This window comes from Miniopterus schreibersii (genome assembly GCF_964146895.1).
Source record: "Miniopterus schreibersii genome assembly, chromosome: 5".
NCBI lineage: Eukaryota > Metazoa > Chordata > Mammalia > Chiroptera > Miniopteridae > Miniopterus > Miniopterus schreibersii.
Genome location: NC_138106.1, coordinates 7,542,966 through 7,553,750, shown reverse-complemented (window position 1 = coordinate 7,553,750; position 10,785 = coordinate 7,542,966). Strand labels below are relative to the sequence as shown.

Below are 10,785 nucleotides of genomic sequence, written 5' to 3'. Positions count from 1 at the left end.
ACATCCAGGTATTTATAGGTAATGTCCCTCTGATTCATGTAACAAGTCTTCCAACCCCCTCAATGCACTTCTCCAAATACTGTCTGATTCAGTAAAAGGCACAACCATCTACTCAGTTCCTTATCCAAAAAAAACCTAGGAATAACCCTTGATTGCTTCTCTCAGTAGCCTCTTCACCCTGCACAACCAGATCCATCTAGCCAGTCAGTCACCTGTCTCCACAAAGGCTGCAAAGCTGGCCACTCCTCCCAGCCCCATGCTACCACTCTGCTCTAAGGGGCGTTTCCTGCCTGCACTAATACAACAGCCTCCTGACTGGTTGCCTTACCTCCACACTCTTGTCCATCCCTCAATACCCTTTCATCCACCGGCTTTTTAAAGTCATAAATCAGCCTATGTCATTCCTTTTCTTTCTTTTTTTGAAAAATAAATAGATCTTTATTGATTTCAGAGAGAGGAAGGGAGAGGGAGAGAGAGACAGAAACATCAATGATGATAGTCATTGATTGGTTGCCTCCTGCACACCCCCTACTGGGGATGGAGCCCACAACCTGGGCATGTCCCCTGACAGGAATCGAACTGCAATCTCCTGGATCCTAGGTCAATCCCCAGCTGGCTGTCATTCCTTTCCTTAAGCCTCCCAATAGCTTAGTATCTTAAGTGTCTCAAATTCATCTCATCACACTTCAACCTAGACTCCCTATAATGGCCAACTTAGCCATTCTGGGTCAGGGCTGGGTCTCTCTAGGCCCATCCCAGACCACCTGCCCTCTAGCAGCATGCTCCAGGCCCCCTGCAGGCCTTCTGTCTTTAGGACACACCCAGCTCCTTTCCACTTGAAAGTTTGTGCCCTAGCTGCTTGGAAGGTCACCCTGCCCTGCCAGTCTTTATATGACTGGCTTCTGTTCTCACTAATCAAATCTCAGCCTCAGCTGCTTCTCACTGAGCAGCCTACCTGACCACTCAATCTAAAGCAGTCACTTTCTAGAACATTATACTATCTTAATTCTCTGCATAACACTCATCACAAAGAATATTTTCTTATTTATTTACTTGGTCTATCTCCATCTGCCTCTGAAATGTAGGCTCTTTGAGAATCTTACTGCAGCATCCCACTGCCCAGAAAAATACCTGGTCCATAGTGAACACTGAATAAATATTTGTGTCATAGACGTGAATCTGATGGCAAGGACACATACAGTAGGTGAACACTTCCCCCAAATCGGAGTCTGAATTCTGGGTCTCTAAGAACAAACAGCAGAAAAGACACAATTGCTCTTTGAAAATGACAACATGAATGACTCTCTGGAGGAACTTTCTGCTTCTACTGATCCTTATATTTTAAAACGTCTACTATATGGTAATGCAGTGTTTTATTTACCCTGTCCATTAATAACTAATATTTGAGAACATTTACAATATTAATGGAGCTTAATCTAAGAGAAGTTCAACTTTCATTTTTCAAAGTATTTTAATATCAGGTATTAATAAGAGAGATAATTATGGTCAAAATTATTATGTTGAAACTTTAATAATAAACGTTTGATGGCAATGTACACACAGTTCAGCTTTTGGTGTAAGGCTCTTTGGCTGTAAGAAAGAACATCTGGTTTACTTCACTAATAGGAATATCTCTTAGTGCTGGGATGGCCTCTTCTTGGTATTTCTTCTGCTGCTGATTTTTAGCATAGTTATCTGCAAGAAGAGGGCACAGGCTCTGATTCCCCACAATTCCTCCTACAGTCCCTGTGGTTTATGGAGACCCACTATATATAACTTATTAGGCTAGTGCTCGGATAATGACAAATACCACATTCAAATATAATTAAAAGATTACTTGAATTCTCTCTTTAGAAGAAATGTCCCAGTTAGAATAGAAATTATCAAAGTACTTTTTCACATCTCTAAGTTGGATAAGAAATTAATATTTCGTTCATCGGTATGATGATGATTAAAGTCTCATTTGCCCATTTTTCATAGGAACAGAATTCTATTCAGGCTTAGACAACATATTTAAATCAACACCCAAAAACTATTAAGTCATTTGGTACAATCATTCATACCAACGTAACACTTTTCCCTCTCTGCACAAATTGTTATTTCCAGTCAAGAATACAGGGAATACGATAGGTTATCAGAAAAAAATATAAAAATACTATAATTGATTTTCAAAATACATTGTATAGGCTCACAGAAAAAGGTTTTAAAAACTTAAAAATCATACTTGGAAACTTAAGAAGTACTCCACTTCCTACAATCTAAGAAAGCTTAGGAGTCTGCTTAATTTATTTCGATATTTAGACTTGGGAAAAAAAACTTTAAAAAAAAAAGCAAACTGCAAAAATGTGCCGTGGGTCATCTATCCCCTTACTAGAGTCAGGTATATACAGGGATCCTGAGGACACCCCCACCCCAAAGTCCCTCCTTTTGGACAAGCCCTGGAAAGACCTATGTGCCACCCTTCCATCAACACTGCCTGTTTAGGATAAAGAAGTTTCTATCAGGCAAAGTTGAGGAACATATTATACTTGTGGTTTTTATGGGAAAATACACCTGTTAACTAGTGCTATGAACAGCATATTTATCAGAACTTATTTCCCATGTAAACATGCCTGTGGGGTAACTGCATTACTTCTCCTAAGTTCTTTTTACTGTGCTGAGGTGTCATTATTGCAGCCTGTTCTTGGTTACTTTTCTTGATAAAAGCACCCAATATCCTACTCCTCTGCCCCCCAGCACTTCCCATGGGTATAAATTTACCTGTGATTGTATGAATGGAGTTGAGCGGTGAGGTACTCATCATGTTTACTCCAAATAAGAGTACATACCCGATTACTATAGTAATGAGGAGGTAGACGGGCAATGCAACTGCCCAATACCTGCAGGAGAGAAAGCTCAGTAGGTAACAGACTTCCCCAAAAGTTGTAACTCTTACAAATAATTTTTTTATTAAAGTAATACATGCACATAAAAGACAGTCAAACAGTTCTACAAGACCTGTAATGAAAAGCTGCAACCTGCATCTGGCCCATCCCGACCCTGGAACCTTATCTCCTAAAAGGGGTGTTTGTGCCTGAGCTATTTCTTCTGGTATTTACCTCTACATTTGTACACAAGGTACTCATATTATAATTGCTTGTGTTTTTTCCAACTTTCAGACATTTTCTCTGCACTTCCTAAGACGGAGATGAGCAACTGAGCTCTTTCACTCTCTCACCTTCCTCTTGTCCTTAGTATACTTACTTCACAATTTCTGGTCATATTCAGGTTTTTAATATTGTGAGTGTATAAATAATGCTTGCAACTGAGCACCTTGGTAGTATTATATGTTTTCTGATACAATTCTTTGCTTTTCCTGGAAGTAGAATTTCATCTTTTTGTGTGTTTGCTTATGTTCCATGCACCTATCAGTCCTCGATTCTCCAACACGACTCCAATATGCTTCTCAATGCAGCTGAGCACATTGGGTGACTGCAGGTTTGAACTGGGTGCATTGTTTCTTTAGACATTTTCTTCCTACTGTTTTCTCTTTCTGGAACTTCTAAGAGGTAAGGTTTTTTTCATCGTTACACTTTCCTCATTTTTTCTCTATGTTCCATTTTGCGTCTTTTGTTCTACTTTCTGGAGATTACCTCTGGTTTATCTTCTAACCCATCAATTAAAATTTCTATTTTTGCTATATTTATAATTTCCAAAAACAGTAGTAATTCTGTAAACATTCCGTTTTTTATAGCATTCTGTTCTTGTTTCATAGTTATCTTGTTCTGTTCCTTCCATAGCTCCATTCCCTTCAAGTTCCCTTTTTTTTCTTTTGCATTTTAGAGGCTTTTAAAAAATGTCTGATAAGCTATGGTTGTCCACTCACATTTAAAAATGAAGTGCTAACAAGGTGATTGGAAGCACTGTATATATGTGGGCCAGGATGGCCAACTGGCAAGTCTCACTGTAGGAGACTTGGACATTTCACTGGGGGACCTCCGGATGTCAGAGATTACAGACCCTTTCCCCTGAGCTGAGCTTTAAATTTCTATATGCCTATTTATGGATTTTAAGAAAATAAATACTTAAAATTTGAGTAGTCTTAAGGAAAAAATCTGATCCTTCAAAACAGCATTAATATACTCTTATTTTATTTAAGCAATATATAAAACTTACTTTTGAGGCCAATAGGTTAAGCTTAAGGCGTTTAGCCAAGATTCAGGAACAAAAGCCCACACGAGATACAGTACTGTAAAGAAAGAAGGAAAGGTCAGTGAGCATGTATCTCATCTACTGAGGGTCACATCAAACAAAAAGCTCTCGTGAAGCTTCCCCGATTCACTCAGAAATGATTTTTCCCTCCTTTCAATATCTGAAGGGAGGGAGGTTTAGAAGATGTCATGAGGATGGGGCCCTTGTGATGGGATTGGTGTCCTTTTAAGAAAGAGACCAGAGCTTCCCTATGTTCTCTCTCTCTCTCCACTATGTGAGGACAGGGAGAAGGTGGCTGTCTGCAAGCCAGGAGGAGGGACTTCACCAAGAACCAAACCATGCTGGCACCCTGATCTTGCACTTCCAGCTTCCAGGCTGTGAGAAAAAAATGTTTACTATTTAAGCCACCAGTCTATGGTATTTTGTTAGAGCAGCCTGAGCAGGCTAAGACAATTACCTTATTTTTAAATCAGGGACTATTTTAATGTAGAGAGAATTATGACACCCTCCTGCACCCCCCACCTAGATTTATCATAACTGTTGGGTACTGACCTGTGACCTTCTCTATCTACTTTCTGCCTCGCTTTCTTAGGCTTCAACCTTCCTGACCTCCATCTGTTCCCTGAACCCACAGGCATGCTTCTTCCTAAGGGCTTCTATACTGGCTATTCTGTGCCTGGGAGGCTCTTTCTCCAGGTCACCACATGGCTAATTCGCACTTTTCACACCTGTGCTTAACCCTCACCACACAGTGGGACACTTCCAGGCTGCTGTACTTCAAACAGCAGTCTCCTTCCACTTTGCATCCTTCCTTGCTTAATTTCTCCCCACGGTACATTACCACCAGACACTGCGTATGTTATATTTACTTCAGTTGTCCGCTGGCTTTCTTGCCCCACTAGAATGAAAACTCTATGAAAGCAGATTTTGGCTGCTTGTTCCTCCTTTGCCCATAGCAGTGCTCTCAAAAAAATTGTTGAATTAAATTTTGTTGTGGGTATTATTGGGTTTAAGTCTTAAAGTTATTGCTTTTATTATTTATTTGTATAGTTTCTAATCCTCCAAATATACTATAGAACACACATTTTAAAAAGTGATATTGATTATGATAATAATTGTAACAGCAGCTAACATTTATTAGCAGTTATTGTTCCTATGCATTGTTTTAAGTGCTCTGCATAAATTATGGCAATTGATCCTCACAACAGCTGTAAGAGGCAGCAAAGTGAAGCCAACACAGTGTCTGGGTTCTTTTTTTTTCTTCTTTTTTAAAATTAATTAATTTTTAAAAAAATTTTTATTTTTGTTTAAAGTATTACAGATGTCCCTTTTTCTCCCCAATGACCAGTTCTCCCCCGTCCCCCGTTCCTTCCCCTTCCCCTTCCCCAGTCTATGCTAAGTGAAATAAGCCAGGCAGCGAAAGAAAAATATCACATGATCTCACTTATATGTGGAATCTAAAGTGTCTGGGTTCTGATCCTAGCTCTATCAGTTACTGGCTGCATGACCTTGGGCACGTTATGTAAACCCGTGTCTCAGTATTCTCGCCAGTAAAATGGGAACAATAACAACATCTACATCACAGGATTTTTTCGTGAACGATAAGCACTGGATAACATTATCACCAGGTTTTTACACATGAAGAACCTGAAGGCCCAAAGAGGTTAAGCAAACAGCTAATCTGTGGAAGAGTTGACCTCTGAACTCAAGTTATAACTTCACTCCATAGACTCCCCTACCCAACAGCTTGGCTGGTTCTACTGATGCAATTAAAATTCACACCCCCACCTCCCTACTTTCCTAAAAAGTTGGATCATGGGTACCCAATTTTCTCCCTCTTGTCCCCTCATAATTCTCAAATCCTTTCGGGGAAAAGATGTAGGGCCTGCTGTGTGACTTGGGCGATTAGTGTCTCTGTGAGCATCAGTTTCTTTATCTGCACAATGGGATGTTACATGGATTGAGTGAGATCCATGATGTAAAGCACAGCTGACTTCTCCAGCCTAATTCCCTTCACTCCCCAGCTCCCACAGCTAGCACAGCAGCCTCTCCCAAATCCTCACTGCAGGCCTTCCCACTTCCTCCTCCTTACTGCTGGGAAGAAAGCTACCTGATGTCCCGGTCTGTCTCTCCACGGGGCTCTCAGGGCACATCACACTGGGTGTTAATTGTAGATTGACTTGTCCGTCTTGTCCATAAGACCATGACCACTGGGACCAAGTTTTATTCACTTTGCAATCCTGCCTGGTGTTGTATAAGTCTTTTAGGCTAGTACCTCACATATAGAACACTGAACAAACATGAGTCCCCTTCACATTTTCCTAAAAAGAGCTATAGGTAGAAAGAATGACGGTTCATGTGTCACGTTCTAATAACAAATGCAATAATTTCCTTGTCCTTGAACACCAGAAAAAGGCCGCGGCCATCCATCAGGAAAAGTACTTACTGAAGCCAAATTGGGAGCTTAAGAAAAGAACAAAGCCATAAATCGCTCTTTCTGGCAATGGCGACGGTGAATTTTCCACCATGTTCCCTGTGGATTTGAGACAATCTGTGGGAAGGAAACACAATCACTGTTAGCGACGGACTCCCCTCATTGGTCTGTTGTAAGCTCGTCGCTCTGCTGCGGGCACAGCCTCTGCGGTGTTTTTTGCAGCCCACATCACTGCGAACTGCCATCCCGCGCACACACCTCCAGCCCACGCCCGCTGGCACGCGAGCACACCAGCACCCGCGCCCGGCCCGCACGCGCACGCCGGCCGCCAACCCTCGCGTGCGCACGCGCACACGCGCCAGAGCGCGCACACCCCGCGGCGGAGGGGGCGGGGGGCGGCCGGGGACGGAGGGGAGCGAAGAGACTGACGCCCCTCCATCTCGGCAGGCGTCGCCTCCCTGCCGGAAGGGAAGAGCTGGGCAGCGCGGCGGCCAGGGCCCGCGCGGCCTCCCCGAGTCAGGGCCGAGGTGCCCAGGACCCAGCACTTGCCCTCTCGGATGGCGGGGGAACGGGAGCTACTGTGTCACATTCTAGGTCAAGGTGGCCCTCGACCTTCAAGCACCCACTTGGGCCCCTCCTGACAGCTTGGCCGCTTCAGCGTGGAGTCCCCTGCGCAAGCGCCGACCGGGGAGCCGCAGCGGAGCGAGAGAAGAAAAACCGAGCGAGAAGCCGAGGGGCGACAGCGCCCCCCGCCTGGGCGCAGGCGCACCAGCAACCCCGTCGGGCAGGGGCTCGCGAGCGCCGGGGGTCCGCCGAATCGCTCGCTCGCTCGCAGCTGCGGAAGAGGGGGCGGCGCGGCGCGACTGCGCATGTGCGCTGTGGCCCACGTGACGCTCCGCCGCCTGCGCTGCCGCCCGCTCCTGCCCGCGCTGGCTGACGTGGAGAGCCCGAGGCGGCCGCGGCGGCGGCGGTGGCGTCGGCGGCCCGCGTCCGAGGCTCGCGGGCAGCGGGCCCGGGTGAGTGCACACCTGGCGCGTGGCAGGGCTCCTGGATGTGTCACCTTGTCCCGCTGCAGCCGAGATGCCCGGGGAGAGGGGCCCTCCACACCCCCTCCGTGGGTGTGTGGTGAGTGTGGATGTGTGTGCGTCGCTCGCTGTGGTGCCCGTGGTGTGTCTGCGTGGGATGGGGGTGTCCGTGGGGGTGGGGCCGCGGTTGTCGCCACAGTGGGTGTGTCCCTTTTGTCTGGCGCCCCCCCTAATGCAAGAGTGGGTCCCTCCGAGTGTCTGTCTGAGGGTGGGAGTAGCCCCTTTGTGTGCGCATCTCGTTGGCCGCCGCGCACCCTCGTCTTGAGTTGACACACCGCCTGCGAGGCGAGGGGTTTGCGGCCCCAGCGCGCGGGCACGCGCCCGTGTGTTGTCTCCCCCCCCTTTGTGTCCGCGCGGGTTCTTCCCAGTGACGGCGTGGGCGTCCCGGGCCAGTGTGGGTAGCCCTTCTTCGTGTCACTGCCCCTCTCCGAGGGGTGCGCGTCCCCTGCGCGCGTGGCCGCATCTCCTACAGTGGTGACCCCCCCCCCCGCCTGCAGCGTCGCCCCCCCCCCCGTGCGCGTGCCGCGCCTGGGTCCTGTCGAGTGCGTGATCAGTGTGCGGGTGTTTGTGAGCGTTCGTGCACGCCCCGTCCTCAGTTTTGTGCATCCTACGTCTGCGCCACCTGTTTTCCTGAGACAGTCAGCGGAGACGGGGCGGTCCCCTCGCGTCCCCAATGAGGGGCGCGGGGGAGGGAAATTAATCCTGCGCTCCCCCCTCCGTTGTTAACGTGGTGGTTTGGGCTGGGCGGGGGGCAGCGGCGGGTCTAGCCAGTTGCTGCGTAGTGTTTATGACGACCGGTGTGGCCTGTTGAGCCAGCCTGTTTGTAAGGGGGGCCAGGGACCAAAAATCGGGCTGAGGCTTAGGTGAATTTGGGCTGGTGTCAGTGCGTGCCTTTTCCAGAGGCGCCCTAAATGCCGAGGCCCTTCGATTGCAGACTTTTTCCAAATTTTACAAAATCAATACATTCTAGCCGATCCTGGCGTTCTCAGTAATACCTGACGGCTCATACAGTGTTTTATGGCGTACACATAAATTATGTCCCTTGATTCTGCCCAACATCCTGGCGAGGGAAACAAGATACATGTTTTACAGATTTTACATCTCCTCCGGGAGCAGCTTCCTCATAGTTACAGCTCTAGCTAGGACATTTTTTTATTATAAGAAATTTGCATTTTATCCTAAGGGAAATGGGACGCACAGGGAAAGAAACTTCAAATCCATTAGGGACCTAACTACTATTGTGCAAAGGTTCGTGTTCTGCACTGAAGGGCTGCATTTGGGTGTGTTTCTCTGTTCTTTTGCTTGATTGTCTTATTCTTGCCTAATTTTTCTTTTTAATTTCTGGCATATTTCATATATGCAATACTAAGGGGAATCTAACCAATCCATGACTCAGATTTACAGATGTAATAATTTTGTCAAATTTACTTCAGATCCTTTTTTTCTTTAAAGAAATAAAATTTTAGGTATTGGAGGTGGTCTCAGTTCCTCCCCCTCCTTCCCTAGAGGTAGCCACCATGTTTAGGTTTGTGTATATCATTCCCTTGCATATTTTATATTTGGATGACAGTGAACCTATAATCATGTAGTGTTGTGTTTTAAAACTTTAATGGTATGAAAAAATGTCTTTTTGCAACTTGCTTTTTTTCAAAAAGCATTACATTTTGATACTGATAAATAAATTGGAAAATTGTGTTATCTTTGGTTTGTTCATTTTAATTGCTGGTATAGAATACCATTGTATGAATATACCATTATTTATTGATCCATTTCTCTATTGATGGACTTTGAGGTTGTTTCTGGTTTTTGACTCTAAAAACAAACCCGCAATAAACATCTTTGTACTTGTTTGCTTGTGCACAAATTTGGAAATTTCTCTAGGAAATACACCCAGTAGTAGATTTGCTGGATAGTAGGATATGTGCATCTTCAACTTAAACAAGTATCACAAGCTCTCAAAATGGTTGTACTAATTGTGACTCTATCACTGGTATTGAGTGAGGACATTTATTTTCTCACATCCTTGCTAACAGTTTATGTTATCAGACTTTTACATTTTTGCTTTCTTTTTACTGATCAGCTTCCTTATAACTTTGGCTTTATGCTAAATTTGGCTTTTGCTCTAGTCGGGTGTCAGCCTATGGGGCTTATCTCTCACAACTAACTGGCTCATGTGATCCTTATAAGATTAATCACAATAAACATTTATTTTGTACCTAATGTATGTCAGTTCCTGTGGTTGATGTAAAGGTAGTAATTTCCATGATATATGTACCTCTCTAGTGGCAGGTGAGGTGATTTAATGAAATACTTTTTTTATATGATCAATTGTTTTTAGAAATCTTTTTTCTTTATTTAATGTAATATTTGATAAATTCAAAATATATGTAACCTATTTAAGTTGTGAAGCAAAACAATAAAATGAATACCTCTTAAGCCACTCATTCCAAGAAACAAAATGACCAGCATTGAATGTGCTCACCTCCAGAGTGACTACTCTCCTGAATTGTGTGTCATTCATTGCTTTTTGAAAATAATTTTATCAGATATGTATACATCCCTCAACAATGTATGATTTCTGTTGTTTTTGAGTTAAAAAAAGAGACTACTGGATACAGTTTACCTGGACTTGCTTATTTCACTCAATGTTATGTTTCTAAGGGTCACTGGTACCAAGTATAGATTTAAATCTTTAGTTTTCTTTGCTGTGTAATATTCCATGGGTGAATATAACACAGTGTATGCATTCTTCTGTTGATGGACATTTTGGTTCTAGTTTTGCTATTAATGAAGATTCTCGTACATATCTTCTGATACACAGTATGCAAGAATTTCTCTAATTTTCCCACTGGGTATATTACTCCCAGGGGAATGATGAAGATTTTCCTAGGGATTACAAGTGATGTTTATGAATCAGCTTACAGATAAAAGTTTCATGTGTAGTCTTCCAAAATTGGTAATGCTTGAGGCCCATCATAGAGGCCTCCCTCCTTCTAGTTCTAGTTTTCCACCTTCCCTTTCACAGTAGCACACTTCTACCTTAGATAAGGAAGGCATACCACTCACCCACATGGA

At 44.4% G+C, this 10,785-nt stretch overlaps 2 protein-coding genes across 14 annotated transcripts in view; one reads left to right on the top strand and one right to left on the bottom strand.

Annotated features, from left to right (window-relative positions):
- Positions 1-1,512: 1,512 nt before the first annotated feature.
- PIGP (phosphatidylinositol glycan anchor biosynthesis class P) lies at positions 1,513-7,519 on the bottom strand. Of its 3 annotated transcripts, none has more exons than XM_081138065.1 (5): positions 7,175-7,519; positions 6,638-6,742; positions 4,156-4,228; positions 2,761-2,879; positions 1,513-1,695 (listed from the first exon to the last, which is right to left on the bottom strand). In XM_081138065.1, the coding sequence occupies exons 2-5, from the start codon at positions 6,717-6,719 to the stop codon at positions 1,565-1,567; spliced, it is 405 nt and encodes a 134-aa protein (XP_080994191.1). In that variant the 5' UTR covers positions 6,720-6,742; positions 7,175-7,519; the 3' UTR covers positions 1,513-1,564. The 3 variants fall into 3 exon arrangements, with proteins under 3 accessions (XP_080994191.1, XP_080994192.1, XP_080994190.1); XM_081138066.1 differs by having other exon boundaries at positions 7,252-7,486; XM_081138064.1 differs by having other exon boundaries at positions 6,884-7,206.
- TTC3 (tetratricopeptide repeat domain 3) overlaps positions 7,391-10,785 on the top strand; it is a 96,285-nt gene continuing 92,890 nt past the window's right edge. For 3 of the 11 annotated variants that reach the window (XM_081138056.1, XM_081138058.1, XM_081138049.1), the window contains exon 1: positions 7,516-7,750. The gene's annotated coding sequence lies outside the window, so the exon portion shown is untranslated. Of the gene's footprint in view, positions 7,751-10,785 lie in introns of all 11 variants that reach the window. The other 8 variants (XM_081138051.1, XM_081138050.1, XM_081138055.1 and 5 more) reach the window with 7 other exon arrangements.

Bases quoted from the DNA above. Each gene is read 5' to 3' on its own strand.
- PIGP (XM_081138064.1), bottom strand. From the start codon at position 7,064: ATGGAGGGGCGTCAGTCTCTTCGCTCCCCTCCGTCCCCGGCCGCCCCC. The intron at 6,743-6,883 runs GTGTGTGCGCGG...TCCTTCCCACAG, and splicing joins CCAGCGGGCGTGGGCTGGAG to ATTGTCTCAAATCCACAGGG. The intron at 4,229-6,637 runs GTAAGTACTTTT...CTTTCTTTACAG, and splicing joins AAGCTCCCAATTTGGCTTCA to TACTGTATCTCGTGTGGGCT.